This window comes from Psammomys obesus, unplaced genomic scaffold, assembly GCF_907164565.1.
Source record: "Psammomys obesus unplaced genomic scaffold, mPsaObe1.curated_primary_1811, whole genome shotgun sequence".
NCBI lineage: Eukaryota > Metazoa > Chordata > Mammalia > Rodentia > Muridae > Psammomys > Psammomys obesus.
This window is the reverse complement of record NW_026586383.1, coordinates 1,365,690-1,384,374: the sequence shown is the minus strand read 5'-3', so window position 1 is coordinate 1,384,374 and position 18,685 is coordinate 1,365,690. Positions and strand designations below refer to the sequence as shown.

Here is an 18,685-nt window from a genome sequence, read left to right as displayed (position 1 = left end):
GGTAGTTTTAGGTGAAAAGCGATGTGTATAAAGCTGCAATGCTTCCTCCTGCACACAATGGATGACTCTACTGCGGGTTTCCCAAGATAAGAGTACCTGAGGACAATGGGTCCAAATTCCTTCTTGGCTACATAGCCTGTCTACTGAGCCCACCCCTACACCAGGCTAGAAGCCGGACAGCAACCAAGACTAAATAACAAGTAGTGTCTCACCTAGTGGCCCTTCTCCTGCTGACTCCAAGACCTGAGCAGCTTCCTGAGACACAGCAGTAATGGCTCCAACCACAGGTTCATGATTGACATCACCATTGGGAGTGCTGTCTGGGATTATAACTAAGCCATGTTTCTGTGGAGAAGAAAAAAACTTAGCATTACAAACAATAACCCACATAGAAACTGTAAGTTCTGTTGAGGCATCTCTGCAACAATGTTTGTTTGCATGGGTAAAAACTAGTTAGAATTAGTTATGTGATATACCTCTGTGGAGGAAATAGCTCATTCCACCATCATATCAAGACTGTCGTTTATGGTCAGGAAGACTTAAGGCAAGAGGAGGGGATGAAGGCCCAGGCGGACATACCTCTGCTGTCTTCACTGTCTCCTGCAGGGCAGCCAGCTCCTCTCTGAGCACATCTCGCTCATGCCTGAGGCAGGAAATGTGTTCTTTCTGTCTCTCTAGGGCCTGGTTTTAGGCAGGGTAGCAAGGGCAAGAACAGCATAGAAAAAGAGCAAGAGAAAGGTGACTAATCCAATAAGCAGGTAAGGCCTACAAGCAGAAGGTTGGAAGCAGTGGCCAGGCAGGAAGGGGGCAGCCTGTTTGCACAGCTGGAGGAGAGTTTAAACAGAGAAGAGTGCTCATGCATGAACTGGCAAGACATGCTCGTCACATGAAGATCATCTTTACACACATAAACTTCCTGCCTGACTTCCTCAGTACATTTCCATTTGCTGAACAGCAACAAATCAACACATTTCGTTTCATGTTGAATGAAAGTAGTTAAGAGTATGCCTGATTTTTAAAAATAAAATTGGTTTGGGAAGAAACGCAAGTCTGGATGTTATTTTAAATACCAACTGTCTGCTTGTCCTCCAAGTGTTAGAACAAAGTATTCAGAAACCACTTGACCCAGGAACACATCCAAAGGCAGTCTCCACAACCTGCTGTTAATTTAGTTATAAACAAGAATGGTTCATTTGGTTTTCTGAAACTCTGATAAAATGAGAAAAGCAAAAACACGACACAAATGAACACTAGCCCAGCTGGGTAAGAGGTTAGGGGTTTCAAATCTAGCTATGGGAACCTGACACAACCATATCCAACACATTTGATAAACAGAGGCCTAAGGGCAGCACCCACCCAGGAGGCGCTAGTCTTGGAGCACTGCTTGCACTGGGGACTTACACAGAGGGTTTGGAAAGGCCGGTGGGCAAATCTGAAACCTCACCTAGGTACTAAGACAAGAGCAGAGAGCACAGTAACCTGACAGCACACTGCTTTCACAAGAACCCTTCTACTACATATTTCTCCTGTATTTAATGTTTTCTCTCATAACCAAGTCAAAAAGTGCTCAACTGCTTGGTTACTTATGGCTAGAAAGTGTCCCCGGTTGTCCTTGTTGCTGAACAGAGGCTCTCCTATTGCTTAGGCTGGCCTTGAATTTGCTATATTGTCAAGGTTGACCTTGAACTTCTGGTCCTCCAGTGTCCACCTACAGTGGAACAAAAGACATGTGGCAACATGCCTCACTCTGACCAAACGGCAGCAGCAGCACAACCGTGCAGCACTGACTGTCACAGCAGACACTGACCTGGTTGTGAAGCACCGCCCTTCCCTCTGTAACACACTGCTTAGCTCCCTGTCCACAGCTAATGCACCAAGGGGAGAAGATGAGCGCAGTCTCTTTTAGGTCTAAAGCCCTGCCACACAGTTTTATCGCACAGCCTCCAGAGGCTGCACCCTGTTCATCACCCCCACAGTGCTGGGGAAGCGGGAAGCCCCATCCTTGCTTTTACACAACAGAGTCAACACCTGGCTTCTCTCCATGAACGGCGGAAATTCACAAATCTGGTATATCTCCAGTTACCTGTCAGGTGACTCAAGAGTCTAGATTCTGAAGCCTTAGATGTTTTCTACTAGTGTTGACAACTTGACAACAAGCACAGGAACACATCCTGTCCAAGGCTGTCCCTGAACCATGTGGGTTAGATGTGTTATGGGCACAGCAGTCACCCACACCACAGGTTACGTGTTAGAAAAGCATGGCATGCATTTGTGCTACAATCACAACATGTAGCTGAGGAGATGGTCACTTTCACAATATGCTGTGTCAATACCTCACTGATATGAAAGACCTCTCAGGAACAGACCGCTCTCAAGTTAAGAATTCCAGCAAACACTAGTGCATGGCTTTTGTGCCTCCTTCCACAATTACAGTACTGGGTTTTGTTTTACTTTTTAGATTTAAATTTTTCTTCTTCCCATAATTACAGATAGGAAAATAAAATAGATCCTGTATATTTGTTCATTTCACCACAAAACTTGAAAACTACTGAACTACCTTATAATTGAGTCAAATGTATTTGTCCTAGATCTGAAATCTTCTATGTTGCTGACCGTGTAACCATCACCCTGTGCCTGCAGGCAGCAATTTCCTCTGCCAGCAAATCAGAGTAAAAGGTTCAGCTTTGCAGAGATCTAAATAATTCTGTCAAAGACCTAACATCTAATCTTAGCAACAAAAAGTTAAACAGAGATGTGGAACAGGCTTAGATAACTACAGTTGAGAATTAACTGTGGCTGGGTTGGCCATGAGCTCAGAGGCCTTTTTATATTCACTACTCTATTCTGCATGAGTACCTGTGGAGAGCTGCAAGAAGCCAGCAGTCACCAAGGAAAGTGAAAGAAAACTCAGTTTTAACCTGGGACCTGTTTTTTTAATATGTTCCTAGATTTTATTCTTGAATCAGCGATGAGTGATGCATTGGGTACTGAAGCCCTTCAGAAGTAAAAAGGAAGCTTGGGTATGGTGGATTCAGCCTGGTCTACACAGAGTCTATCTCAGAAAGAAAAAGAAAAAGAGTCATGTCTAGAGATATAGCTCAGTAGTATATCAGGTGTGAGCTCCTGGGTTTCATTCCTAGTACTGCAAAAATGAGAAAAAAAAAAAAAAAAAAGGAGAGAGAGAGAGACATGACAACTCCAGATAGAAAAATAACAAGTGTTGGTGAAGAGATGGAGAAATTCCATCCTTTGCTCATTGCTCAGGGGAATGTATAAGGGCAGAATTGCTATCAAATACAGAATGGCTGGCCCTCAAAAAAACTAAATAAAGTTACTAAGTGATTTAGCAATTCCACTTTTGGGTATATACCAAAAATAACTGAAAGCAGAGCACCAAATAGACATTGGCACAGCAGTGAGAGATGAAAGCACAGCACCAAATAGACAAGTCCACAGCAGTGAGAGATGGAGTTGCTGTCCAGGTATCATTAGCAGATAAATATAATACACGTGTCCAGGGTAATGCCAATAAGTTTCAAACAGTGAGAATATTTGCTGTGGTTGAAGAATACCTGGAACCGTAACACTAAGACAGAAATGGGAAAGTCAGCCTGAACCACAGAGTAAGACCCCACACGAGAGAGTGAGATTCGTTCATTCATTCTTGCACATACTCCAATGCTGACGAAGCTTTAGGATCCTACGCTACTGAAATAAAGGAGCCATACATGGGCAGGTGCCATATGCGTCCACCTCAGGGCGGAACCTCGAGTGGTCACCTCGGAGAGGGGGGAACAGTGGCCGGGGCACTGCTTGGTGGGTAGACTGTTAGCTGGAGAGGATGGGAACGTGCACATGAATGTGGCTGAATTTAACTCCACTTGACGGTACAGTAGTTCAGATGGCAAATCCATTATTTGTAATGTATACAATTTATAGGAAAGCTAAGGGAGGAATAAGCTACTGTTTCAGCTGATAAACTTTTTAAGTTATGCTGAATGGAAAAAAATCTAAGTTCAAAAGTGTTATACACTATAGGTTTCTATTTATACAACATTCTTAAAATGGCTAAATTACAGAGTGGCTCTTAGGACTGGCAGGCAGGGGTAGGAGGAGTATTTATAAAAAGAAGAAATGGAAGTGGCTGTAGCTTCACCACAGACAGTAATGCTGAACACAGCTTTGCAAGATGTGACACTGTGGAGCGAAGGGTGTGCAGGGATATCTTGGTAGCACTTCTTACACTTGTACATAAACCCTAACTTTCCTCAAAATAAATTTTTTTATGGCACACAGCACTCTCTGGAGTCTCCTCACTCCCCCCACCTCTAGGTGGGTTCTGGAGATCAACGCACTTTAACCACTGAGCTATCCCGGCAGCCGATAAAAGTTTACTTTTTAAACTTAATTTTAAAACTTAAATACATTATATCTTTCTTTTCTTTTTTTCTTTTTGAGATAGGTCATACTGTGTAGCCTTTGCCAGCCTAAAACTTGTACATAGACCAGGCCGGCCTTAAACTCATGAGATCTACCTGCCTGCCTCTTTCCCTGAGTACTGAGATCAAAGGGATCAAAGGCATGTGTGTTTTAGTAAGCTATTTTGTGGGGTGTGTAGTTTTACTCTAGCTAGTCAGGAAGTCCAAGGTAATCTGATTTTTAAAATCCTAAGAAAGCCATGAAAATGAGAAGCCCTGGGGCCTGCTGACCCATGATATGGCCAGCCCAGACACTGTGTACATTTTGAACTTTTCCTGTATAAATGCCTGCTCTGTGCACCCATTCCCCATATCATTCCCCTTTCCCGAGGAAAAACATGTGTAAACTGTAATTCACAGTTACAATGTCTCCTCGGAAGATTTTTTTGGGTTTTGATGGAATTTGGCAAACTTGGTAACTTAATTCGGAAAATTATCTAAAAGTATCTTCTGCTCTTGAACTCTCCACCCCATGAAACTAGAAAAGTGACTACTTTTGCTACCATCCAGCATGCTTGGAGAGTACCCACAGAGCTAAAAAAAAAAAAAAAAAAAAAAACACGCAGTGAGGAAGTTTTCTTTACCAGGACCCCTGGGGAGTGCTGGGCTATAATGAGAGATGATGTCAGTTTTGCAGCTCTGCAATCTTACATTCCTACCCATTTCCATAATTAAACTGATCGCTTCCTCTTTCATTCACCAACAATTTATGAGATAACATTTTCCCCATCTGCTTTTTCAACCCATGCTTTTATAATGTAAGCATTCCCAGCTACCCACAGAATTTGAATTAGATGCCTGTGGTTGCTTCGGAGGAAGAATCCTTATTTTGTGGGGAATGAAGCACTCTTCTTTTAAAGGTTTCTATGTGTGAGTTCACAAGCACAGAGTGTGGAAAGAACCCTCTCTAGGCACACTACCATGGTTTCCTAGAGAAGTCTCTGTCTTCTGTTTATTCATGCTGTCTAAATACATAAAAATAAAAGGAGGGCTTTCTGGCAACCTCTGATTACATTCTCTTGGTCTATCGCTCAGGCATGAGCTTCTCCAAAGCCCCACCTCCTCTCATACCCCAATTGTTTTATCTTTCCAGAGCAGGGTCTCTTGGAGGTCAAACACCTCTTTTGTCATGGTGTCTATTTTCTGCTGGAGGCGCTGATTCTCCTGAAGAAGAAGAGGGGGAGGGAAATAATAAAAGCAGAAAGAAAAAAAAAAAAAAAAAAGCAAGGGAGTTAGAAGGAAAACAGAACAAAAAGGAGGTGGGTGAATTTTAAAAGGGAGGAAGGGGAGTGTATGATCAACAGAAAGGGGAAAGCTCACATCCAGTGTCCCTGGCCTGACCCCAACAGCGAGCCAGAGAGGACAGCAAGATGCAGCTAAGTGTGTGCTCCACGTGCACAAGCCCTGGGTCTGATCCCCAGCACCAGAAAAGACAGTGGGGCAGAGGCCAAAAAGAGCATCAGGATAACTAACTGTTCCAACCACAGCTCGGTGGCGGCCGGCCCCACCGCATTCCCAGACACACACTCTAGTGATACTTGCTCTTCTACCCAAACATGGAATCACTTATATCTGCAGAGAAAACTCGTGTTTGCTTACAAACAAGTAATGCTTTACCCACAGAGAGCAAACGGTAGTTTTGAATGTTATTTGGTAAAGCAGAACTAAAAAAAGGAGAGATATATCTCAGCTTGATCACTTTGATGCTCTGTTGGCAAAAAGTGAAATATCAAGAACATCATGAAGTAGAAAAGAAACACCGTTTTTAGAAAGATGGAATTTTAATACTTAGCAGTTCTCAAACAAGTGCTGGTGGGTGAGGCTGCCTAGTTGGTACTAGCTTAGCCTAGAATTCCCTGGGGAAATGACTCTGGTGACTAACTAGTTGTCTTTTTTCAGGTTGTTCTGTATGTGTGTCTTCCAGAGGTTCTCGTGATTGCTAATTAATGCAAGAGAGCACAACCTACTGGCTGGGCAGACAGTCCTGGGCTATCTAAGGAGTATAGGCTTTAGCCAGCCAGTGAGCTGGCCAGGTAGCATACAGCACCCTCCATGGTTTCTGGTGTACTTCCTAGTTCCATGGTTAGAGATCATGCTGTCTGGAATAGCAAAGAGTCCCGAGTTCAGGTTCCTACCCTGTCATCCCAAAATGATGGATGGAGACCTAGAAATATAAGATGAATAAACCCTTTGCTCCCCTAAGTTGTTTTTGGCCACAGGTGTTATCAGAGTAACAGAAAGGCAAGCAGAGCAAGTACCTATCAGACTTCTTACCGTGTTTTCCCTGTGTGTCACTGATAAATTACTAGCAACACGTCCCGACTCAAACCCCCTCAAATCTTAATTCTAGAACTCTAATGGCATTGTGTGTGATGACGCTGTCCTATGTCAGCACTAACCCAGCCTGGGACCTCCTGGGGAAACGACTCAGATGAATAATTATCAGGTCGGTCTGTGGGCATGTCAGTTGTCAGTTGTGCATGATCAACAGATACTGACATCCAAAAGATGGTAACTGTAAACATAAAAAGACTAAGGCTTTCAAAGCTTACATCCAGCACCCTGGGCCTGTTTTTCCAGAACACATGGTAACAAGCTATGAAAGTTCAGCCTGCTATCCTCTCCTGTGGAATTTGTAAACACTGAAGCTGACCACAGCAGGAACAGTGCTCAGGTGCTTTCAGCACTGCAGTGGGTCGTCCCCCTCTGCCCTCTGACACTGCCTTAGTGTGGCACAGAGCTCCTTCACAGCAGAGAGCTAGCGCCGTGTAGTTGAAGGTCAAGATCTGGAGATCTTCCTCTCTTTTTCAGCTGCCTCAAATGTATCAACTTGAGTGAAGATCAAAATTCTTACTCCTCAAGAATCATGTCCTAGCATGGCATGCCCTAGGATGCAAATGTTACTCCACAATTCTTCTTTTTCCAACTGCCTCTGATACCTTCAGGGAAAGGGTTTAGGAGTAAAAGACACCAGCCAGAAATCCTACTATTCAATGGAGAATTTTACAGAGTTTGTGAGCGTTCACTTTTTAAGCCTGCCTTTATATTTCATGGTAGAAAATTTCTGAGCACCAAATGTTAACACAAGTAAAATTTACAGCAGTAGTTCTCAACCTGTGGGCCATGACCCCTTTAGGAGCCAAACAACCCTTTCATAGGGGTCATCTAAGACCATCAGAAAACACAGGGACTTACATTACTATTTATGACAGTAGCAAAATTACAGTTATGAAGTAACAATGAAAATAATTTTATGGTTGGGGGTCACCACAACATGAGGAACTGTTAAAGGGAAGTTGAGAACTCTGTTTATAGGATTTTAATATTCTCCCAACAAACACACCACCATCCTAAACAACTCATTTTTCAAAATCAAGTATTTCCATAATTCAAGTACCTACCTCAATGAGCTCGTCTCTCTGCCGAAGGCCTTCTTTGAGTTCATCCATCTTGTGCTGCAGCACACTGCACATATGCTTCTGCCTTTCCAACTCCTGTGATTAAGCAAATGCTATTGTTACAGAGGGCATGGAATAGATCCAAAGCTGAACACATGTAACTTAACATGGAGGTCCAGTATGACTTCCAGAATCATGCCTACATGGCTGATGCCTAGATTGCATTTGGTGAAAGGGTCAGATTTTAAATCTTCACCTTGTATAATGAAGGCAAGAAAAGCATCAAAAGGGACAGCAAAAGGTACTTTTTAAAAATTAGTAACTGTAGAGTAGAGGAAACTTTATTTTAAATGATTCCAATACCCAAAAAACAATAAAGGAAAAGTGGGGCAAGAAACTATTTTTTAGACTATCAAAAGCTACCCACAAAGATATGAATAACAGGCTACACAAGAAATTATCATTTACATCCAGAAACAAAAGATTTACTACTGTTTTTTTTCCATTTGGAAAACTCCTAAAATAAAGATAGATTAACAACAACAAAAAACCCACTGGCAAAATGAGAACCAGGCTAAATAAAGCCCAGGAAACCAGAAGGGAAAGCTCCGATATACAACACGCTCACAGGAAGGGAAACACACAGTAGCTCTATGTGTCACCACACATGGCTTACATAGAAAGGCTCCATGGTACCCACAGCCATGGCTCTCTATCACAGATACACTGGTAAAACCACAGAATGACCCAAGCACATCACTGTTTTGCAGGATGACTTCTGAACAGCAAACGCTGCACACAACTCAGATGTCCATGATTTGGGAGTTAGTGGGGTAGAGTATCCATACAATGGAGTAACCACAGCGGGGCAAGAAGTGAAGGTTTGTGTGCTACAAGCAGAGCAGCATTTACAGACTGCTGGTGTTTGCTAAGAAAGGAGGACCACAAATGCATGCGCTTCCATATATTTCAAATCTCATGTGTCTCTTGTTAATCAAAGCTGGCTAACATATCTTCTTAGCTTATAGAAAGGAAAGACAAATCACTGAACTTAAGAATTCCTCAGGGCAGGAGAGGTGACTCAGCGGGTAAGAGCACTTGTTGCTCTTACAGAGGACCCGAGTTTGGTTCCCAGCAGTCACATGCTGGCTCACAGCCATCTCTAACTCTAGTTCCAGAGGATCCCATTCCTTCTTCTGACCTACACAGCACCAGGCATGCATGTAGCGCAGACATGCACAAAACAAAATAATGAATTCTTAAAACTTAGAAATAAAATAAAAAGAATTCTCCCAAAGAGGAAAATGAGGATGAAAAGACAAATAAACTTTGAATTTGTTTCCTTTGTTTAATTCAGATCTACTGTTTTTACATAAGTCAGAGTTCAGTTTAAAGTACAGCTCCTGGTGGAAACAACCCAAGTCCTGTCAGATAAAAAATGAAGGGTAAAATGTGGCACTGACAGGGGAACGGCAGTTAGCCTTTTGAAAGAAGGAGCTTTTATCATGAGCCTGGTGATTCCGTGCTGAGTATTGTAAGTCGGGTACATGTACTGACTTATATGGATGGTGGCTGACAAGGGCTAAGGAAAGGGTCAAATAGTCCTATTTATTTAACTTGTTTATGGTTTACTTTTGCAAGATAAAATGTACAGATTTCACACACAACAGTATAAAAATATATAACATCCTTCTGAACTACACCCTTTAAAATGGTAAATTTATTGTGGTGTGTTTATTACCAAAATAAAAAATAAAACCAAAAAAAATTTAAAACTATTTCAAGTAACTTTTAAAACACAGTATTCTTGTAATTCACAGCCCACTGTCCCAATGTAAAGGCCAAAGCAAATAGTAAGTATACTTCCAGTAACCACACCAGTGTTAGAATGGTTATGCTTTTCTGAGTGATGTGGAACACAGCAGTAAGAATCAGGAGTTGCAGTGTGGGACAGGGGAGATGGAGTACAGAAGGGACTGAGTACAATCCCCTGAGTCATCAACATAAACTTGAGCCAACACAGCATAATGTATTTTGTCATACAAATAAACAAACAAGCCCCACATACATATTTCAACTGAAGGGGCCTATGAAGTGACTGACTGAGCAGCAAGAGCAGGCTCAGGCCTATGGATGAGGTGGAGGGCTGTCCTTGGACAAAGGATGGACCCTAAGACAAGGCTGGAGCACGCTCTTCTGTCAGGAAGCATGGAGGCTAAGTGAGACTTATAAAGTACTTGAGAATAAGCCCAAATGGGGCTCACCACAGCCCGAAGTAGGCAAAGCTGAGCATCCAAAGAACAAAGGCCGCAATGCACAACACTGTACTCAACTCCACAGACACTTTTAGTAAGGGCGGCTGGTCCAGGTGAGAGTGACAACTCCTTATTTTGAAACTATAAAAGCAAAGGACTTTCAAAACTATGCAAATTGTCTCGTCTAGGTAATAAAAAATGAAGATCCTCTCTAACGGACATGACTTTTTAAAAGGGATGGCCATAAGCAAATAAATAAAGCAAAAGGAGGTTAAAAAGTAACATACAAATGTCAGAGGCTGCTGTAAATCATGTTTCTGGTAAGTGACCTGTATCTAAAATACAGTCTTATAACAGTTATAAGAAAAAATTGAAATATGAGCGATTTCAAAAGATAAATCATACACCCATGAAAAAAATACTTGAAACCAGTAGCTTTATAAGACAAATACAAGTCAAAGCTACATCCACTAAACAGCTAGACCCAAAAGGCCAAACCCTGGTAAATAATGGAGAGGGCAAAGAACATGGGCAAATAACGGTCAGTGAAATGGGCCAAAATGCTGGCACTGCCTTGGAAAGTCCGCTACTCCTCACGTGATTCATGCAGTTGCCAGTGGACCTGGCAATCCCACTCCTGAGTATTTACACAAAGGGGAAAACAACCTAAATATCAAAATAATGCTGCTGGACGTACACACACACAAAGAGAGAGAAAGAGAGAACTACCCTAACGATAGAATATTAACATTAAAAAGAAATAAGCACTTATTTATATGTATGCTACAATATGGATGATTCACAATTAGTACACTAGATGTAAGATGATAATCATGAGTTTCTTTTACGACACTGTTGATATCTAAGTGTAGAGTGGGGAAGTCTATAGAGACACAGAGAAGAACAGTACGTACTTGTGGTCTGAGAGAATGAAAACACTCTGTGAGTGTGACCAATGCAAGTTCATGTGAATGCAGTAAACTCCACTGAATCACAAACTTATATGCCAGTGCCTGCAGAGGCCAGAAGTGTGTGCCAGATACCCTGAAGCTAGAGTTACAAGCAGGTATGAGCCACCTGATGTGGGTGCTGGTAGCTATCCCTGAGTGCCCCTGAAGAATACAAGGGTGCTCAGCCTCCGAGTTATCACTCCATCCCCCTTAATAACATGTTTATGAGTGTCAGATAGCTAGTTCCTTATTAAAGTAAGTATTAATCATAACCATGAAGTTTAGCAAATACCACACACGTTGTTGCTCCCTTTATTATGTACCATTCAGATGCTGCTTCCAACAATTCATCAACACATATTTCCTAAACTGTTTTTTTTTTTTTTCTATATTGGCAACATTGCAGTAACTAATTTCTAGCAACAATATCCATTTATTCTCTACTAAGACACCAAAACTTTAAAATGTCAAGGTCTAATACATTTTTAATACAACCCAATTTCTTTGTTGTAGCTGCCTGGGGCAAATATGGCACTTGAACGGTGGTGACTTTTATTCTCCAATTGTATGTAACTTAAAACAACTGTCAATTTCTGACTCAGGTCTTTGAACTGATGCTTCTAATTAACTGGTTATTTGCAAAGTGGAGCCTCTTGAAGTACGAAGCTCACAGAAAAAATTACCCATCTCACTGAGAGTCTATGAGTTCTGTGTCCTTCTATTTACAATGGAAACAAAGAAGCAACTCAACATGATTGTCACAGTTAAAAGAATAAATACTTGAGTTGTAATCCAGCTTTTAAAAACCTAAAAAAGCATAGAACTTTTTCTTCATAAGAAACATTTTTTAACAATTAACAGGGCACTGACTGGCTGTCAGACCACTCAGCTCTGACTGCAGTCCCCCACCAACCTAATCTTTAAGTGGCAGGCTTTGATTTTCTGACCCAACAGAGGGTATACATGATGGGTGGCTACCTTTGATTTCTCTTCATTTTCTCTGTAAAACTCTGCCATCTGTTCCTCCTGCTCTTCAATGACGTCCTTGAGGGTGTCCACCTGGTAGATCAGATTGTTCTTCTCGTTGTCTAGCTGTGCGTTGGACACCATGGCTTTCTTGTATTTCTCTTGTACTTCAGACAAAGAATCCTAAATGACAGAAACCATCAGCTTGGTATCTACAACATGGTGGCCGCACAAGTGACGACACAACAGCAGCACGGCCTGGCGCACAGAAAGAAGCATTTCCACACCACAGCAGCATGGCCCGGCGCGCAGAAAGAAGCATTTCCACACCACAGCAGCACGGCCCGGCGCACAGAAAGAAGCATTTCCACACCACAGCAGCACGGCCCGGCGCGCAGAAAGAAGCATTTCCACACAATGCAAGCAGGCTACAACCCCTTGTGTATTAGCGTGCACGTGTAACAGCGAGGCGAGAAGGCACTATCGCCTTTCTGAGAAGTGCCCTCTTTGCATGCCACTAACGCAACACCAAGCAGCAATGAGAAGTTATGTAGAAAACGTGTTTTTAAGAAGCAGAAAATGTAGAATATTTAATATTTCCAAAAGTTTCTCTTGTAGTTTTAACAAGCATATGTCTAATGTTCAGACACAGCCTCTCTCAGAGCAGCTACACACTTCTCTTAATTGTCACTTCGGGGTTTCTGTTTGCAGTATTTCCTCAATGTGCATAAAGCTAAGGTAAATGGAACGAACATTTTTCTCCTAGCAATTATCCATCTTTGAGTCACTGTTAAATAAACAATACAAAACTCACTTAAGAGCTATTGTGTGGTGCCTGAATTTTTATACAATTCAAAAGCTTTTTCCTAGGATAGTGTATACATTTTTTAAAACAATAAATAACTTGGTAATTGTAATTGCCTATTGATTTATTAAAAGACAAAAAGAAAAACTCATTTTGAAAAGTAACCACTTTTGGAGACTTAAAAAACAAAAAAGTACAAATGTTTAACAAACCAAAATCACTAAAACAGGCCTAGGACTCCAGAACCCTTACATTTATAACCAGTCTTTCAACAAAGGTGTCCACATAATCCAAAGAAAAAGAATGAATGCTGCTGGGACAGCGGCATTGTTTTGAATGAAAACAAATGCCTAACTAACACCACTCACAAAAACAGCTCAAAATGAACCAACGATCTAAGTGCAAAGCTAAACCCATAAAACTCTAAAGGAAATACAGAAGTAAGTCCTTATGACTCTGGATGCTTAACGGTTTCTTGAATAAAAATTACATCAAAAGCGCCATCAGCCAAAGAGAAAAAGGAGACCTTACTAAAATGCAAAACTTTACTCAGCAAATGGCAACCCACAGCATGGGAGGAAGCACTTCTAAGTGTTCTGACAGTTGACTTCCATCCAGAACATCACAGACTCAACAAAAAGAGGTCCAAAAGTCGGGGTAATGATGACGTGAGTAGGCAGATCCCCAAAGACAGTGTACAGACAGGTGTCCGTGAGTACATGAATGCAGGCTCAGCGTCGTGACTCACTGGGGAATGCGCAGCAAAACTACAAATATGATCCCGTGTCTCATCTACTAAGATGGCCAGAACCCATAATCCAATCTTTAGGCACAGGGCTGAGTAGAAGAGACTCCACCTCAACCACTGGCAAGCTCCTTTCCCCTAAAATAGAGAAGGGTTGGGGAGGGTACAGGGACCCTGGGTCCCTTACACTGCTGGTGCAAGAGTACATGGCTGCTCTGGACACAGGCTGGCAGTGGCTCAGATGCCCAACACCCTAACCGTAAGACCCATTAATTCCATGCTTCACAAACCAGACTTGAATACAGGTATGATTTAAAATAGTATTGAAAATATTTAATTAAAAGCATATTTTAAAACGTTAGCTACAGAAAGGTCCAAATCCAATGCTATCTATTCATGTAATACCAAATTTCATCCCAGAGGCTAAAAGTAGGGGGGAAAAAAATCCTTATTTTAGGATTTGACTCCATGAGTAAGAGAATCTAAGGAAGCACAAAAACTAGACACATGCACAAAACACATAGTGCAATAAATATATTCATTCTATCAGTTATATTTTTCTAGAGAACCCTACCTAATACACATACCAAGCCTAAAGGATTTGATGCACAGTAATTTATAATTTGTGGAGAAAAAAAATCAAATGATCAATGATAACATGGCTGGAACAGGACAAATAGTAAAAGCCAAATACAAGGCCCAACCAACTGTCCAGCAGGCTTCTCTGCAGTTAAATACTCAGATATGAAACACCAGTGTCAGCGGCAAATGCATTTAGGTTTTAAGGTTTCTTTACAGACTCATGTAAGTTCCTGATAATGTCATAACTAATACTTAAGAGTAACAGCATTTATTGAGTATTTTCAAGCTCTTCACATTGCCTTACTGCAGACAGTCCTCTGAGTAGGAAACACCATGGGACAGGCACTACCTAGAATCCTCCTGGTCTTACAGGCCAGACCCCTCCAGAGACTGACTGATTTGAGGTAATTTAGTCGCAACTGTTGTGCAACAGTCCTCCCCAGCAGAAGTTATTAGCATCTTTTAATCAGAGCAGCTGGAATGTACCACAACACAATGGGCCTGTTGGGGCTAGAGAGACAGACCAGTAGGTTGGGAGGGAATTCTGCTCTTGCAATGGACCTGGGTTTGGTTCCTAGCACCCACCAGGTAAGGCAGCTCACAGTAGTCACCTCTGGCCTCCATGGGCACACACATGTACACAGACACACATACAACTAATTTTTGTTATTTTTAAGATTGGCATTCTCTCATAAGAAAAAGTGGACAGGTCATTAGATCCTCGCTTCAAATGCCCAGCCATTGCCTCCCATCTGCCCTTCCTGCCAGCCATACGGAATTTTGTTCCAGATGTATATAATCTAGGAAGGTGCAAGAGTGGTCCAGACTGTGGAAACTGGACTGGAGGGGGCATCCATGCAGCTATAGGGAAGCCTAAATCCCTGCTGGGCTGACTTTCCAGTGATATAACTGTCTGGGGGTTACCCATGGCCCTGCAAAGAAGCCCCAGAAGCTCACTAGTTCACCAAGCTAGGCTTGGGTGGAATCCTTACTCTGGTCTACTACTGGTGCCCTATCTGAGTGGATCTCAGTGTGCCCAGAGAAAGTTCATATAACACTAGGTTTGGAGAAAATGTTCAACAATTCTGATATTAACTACCAATTAAAAACTGCTTTTAAAAGCAGAAAACATATCACCATTTTGTGGGGAGAAAAAAACGCTAAGCAACACTGTTCCTTGCCCCTCCCCCCTCCGAGGCAGCAGGGCCCGAGTCCGCTGCCTCCTCTCGCTGCCGTGCACATACATCCCCTTGCCTATTTTGACATTTTAACACAAGCTATAGACATAAATTTTGTTCCACAGCTTGTAACTTTTTCAATGTCATGAAAAGCTTATACTCACTAGAATAAAATAGGTAAATTATGTTCTGTGATAAAATTCAGTAAGATATTATGTTTAATAGTTTTAATGGGTTTAGTCCTTTATAGAATCACTAAAGAGCCTTTGTTTCATTTATGCTTTTCAATACTATTTTACTATATTTTCCGATCAACAGTGCATACGATCAGTATATTCTATGACATGGGGAAAACATTATAACACTCCTCGATTAAAGGAAGGATGGCAGGGAATCTGAGGAAAACACTCCAAAAATAAACACCCTAGTCAAGAACAACATTTCTAAGTAGTGAAGCAACACCTCTTTTTATTAGGATATGCCAAACACTAGGATCAGTCACCAACCAAATACATTTTTGTTGTAACTTTTCTTCCAAATAAATGAATCATTTCAAAGATAACATAGAAATCTGCAGTCAAGTTCAATCACACACTGATATGAATTAAGAAAGGGGAATCTTACCTGTTCAATTTTCAGATCAAATTCACTGGCTCTTTTCTTCATGGAATTTAATATTTAATAGACATAAAATATGAGGAACTGTTTTAAATAAAATAACCAATAACTGGAACCAGTGAATTACTTGAACCCTCTGAGTTACTTGACTACTGTTTGGATGCGCTGTGCCCAAGGTTAAGAAAGTACACATGTATCTCACGTACTGATCTGTTCCCTGATACAAGATGTAGGTTATACCACTAAGCCCTAAAGGGAGGGTTAAACCTCAAGACTCAGAGCAATACTAATCAATGGGCCTTTCAACTGATTGCCTTCTCCTGGTGTCTGCTGACAGCCTCATCTCAAGCTCCCAGGGACACAGCTCATATAGGATGGACTCTCAACCTTTTTGGCCCCATGTCTTCACTGTGAATTCCTTTTGGACCACGCTACCTACAGAAAAGGTCTGACTGGTGGTGGAATTATTTCAGACCATGTCAGGAAGGAGTCAAGAAGCCTTGTCATGAAGCCGGTGTCATATGTGGCATGTGCTGAGTCACCTTTTGGAATAGCTTGCATTCACTCTTCTAGAAACTTGCCGGTATTCGGTTTAAAGAAACCTTTAGCTTCTTCATAATATCCAGCTTCTTTAATACTGAAACATGGGAGGGGTGCACAACCAAATGCCACTACAACAAATGTCTGCAGGACACGTTTACACTGGCAAGTACAGACATTCTTGTTGGGAACACAAAGGTCATTCAAACCTCCAAATTTTTTTTAAAGATTAGATCTCTTAAAAATTTTCAAAGTACATTCATTATTGTACACATGAGTGCGTATGCACACACAAATGCCGAAGCACACATACGGAGGGTAGAGGACAACTTGCAGCCGCCAGTTCTGTCCTTCTACCATGTGGGTTTCAGGACCCAACTCAAGACATCAGGTTTGGTGGCAAGCTACTTTACACCCTGAGCCATCTTGCCAGCTCCAAATTCTTTAAGACACTAAACATGTGCAATCCTTAGCTTACATACCGGCAGGAAAAGAATCAGTGTGCATGCTTCAGGTCCCTTCTTCACAAGGGGACAGGGTAATGCTTCCTCCTCCCACCTCTAACACTGACCAGACTCGGTGACAAAATCAATGTTTTCATTTCACTGGGAAAAATTTCAAGGTCCAGTTCTCAATTAAAATATCCTTAGAATATTTTTAGGCATTTGTGTAATGTTGTATGGTTAAGACCCAGGAGACAACTAAATACTTAACAATTTCTAAAAACTGTAAGGAGGTGGGTATGTCTGCTATAATCCCAGCCAAAGCAGGGGGACTGTAAGTTTAAGATCAGCTTACGCTACACAGAGAAGTCTCTGTCTCAAAATAATAAAAAGATACAAGTTATGCTATCTTCTGCTCACATTTCCCCCCAAATTCACCCTACACATGTAAACATCAGCCAGACTGTAAGCTTCTTTTGCCTGTACTCTGCAGGTTAAGCACATGCTGGAAGGACAAACACTGTTAGTAAAGCCATGAGCGGTGGTTAACAGGACTCTGGAGCCACCATGACCAACACTTCTGCATGAAGAGCGTGTGTGGGCTGCAAGGAGCCCTGTACCTTCAGTTCCTTAAGTCCCTGCATGTATCTCCCTTCCACATCCTGTATCTGGTCCTTCAGGTCATAGATGTCCTGCAGGACATAGGAAGGAACCGTCGCACAAATATATCTCAAAACTCAAAGGAATCAGATGAAAACACAACTAGTTCAACTAAAACTAGAGAAATCCAAATATAAAAATATAAACACCCCACTCCCAAACCACTGCAAGAGGCAAATCCTTCAAATGACAGTGGGACTGGAAAAAAATCAGTCTAGTATCAACACTTTCTTGGCATTAAAAAGCAGGAGTAGGGATATAACTATATTCAAGTGTATATTAATTCTAAATTTTTTTTAAATATAAGTTTTTTAACTTCATAAATCACAAATATTTTAGGCATATTTAACTTGCAACTAGTAAATTACATAGTAAATTAATCGGAAGCAAATTTTACTCTCAATGAATAAATTTCAAAAACGTAACACAGTATAAGAACTAAGTCACTCTTAAATCACTTAGTTACTAAGCACATTAAGTTGGGAGAAAGAGAAGGTAGTTAAACACAAGGAAAACTGTTTCCAGTAAGACTTTATTCTGAGGATGGCTTTAAGTGATGAGATGAGCATTTGCTCCCAATGTCTCCATAAATTCTTTTCTTAAAATAATAGGCCAACTTTTGAATGGAAAACATTATTTCTTGTGTCCCAACGCACCGTGTAAAGTCACGGCAGGCTACATGTGCATCAGGGCTCTGAGTGCAGCAATGGTGACATCAGGGAGTGCAGGAGACCAGCTTTCCCTGCCTCGCTCGTTCCCTCTCTGATAGCTTTACTAGCCTTGAACTCTTGGACTGATTCAACAGACACTTTGCTGGGGCACCCATCAGGAGTCAAGTGCTATGACCCAAAATCTTATGACGTTATTCTTTCAAGGGAAGAAAGAAAAAAACAAAAAACACTACACAAATGCCAAGAACTATACAGGAGCTGCTTAAGTCCAAGACTGGAAGAGCTTGTCTCGGTGTCCTCTGTCCCCAAAAAATGAGTCTTTTCCTTATTCAAACTCTGTGTCCCCAGCATTTCCACACTCCTGGTCAACAGGAAGAGATCAAAGAATGTGACATC

General features: G+C 41.6%; 1 protein-coding gene across 3 annotated transcripts in view; it reads right to left on the bottom strand.

Moving 5' to 3' along the window:
* Lrrfip2 (LRR binding FLII interacting protein 2) overlaps positions 1–18,685 on the bottom strand; it is a 98,222-nt gene that overhangs the window by 10,374 nt on the left and 69,163 nt on the right. The window contains exons 16-19 of one of the 3 annotated variants that reach the window (XM_055601846.1): positions 12,060–12,230; positions 7,880–7,972; positions 580–681; positions 213–345 (exon numbers count right to left, since the gene is read on the bottom strand). In XM_055601846.1, the coding sequence (XP_055457821.1) occupies positions 213–345; positions 580–681; positions 7,880–7,972; positions 12,060–12,230 (499 nt within the window). Of the gene's footprint in view, positions 1–212; positions 346–579; positions 682–7,879; positions 7,973–12,059; positions 12,231–17,578; positions 17,651–18,685 lie in introns of all 3 variants that reach the window. The other 2 variants (XM_055601844.1, XM_055601845.1) reach the window with 2 other exon arrangements.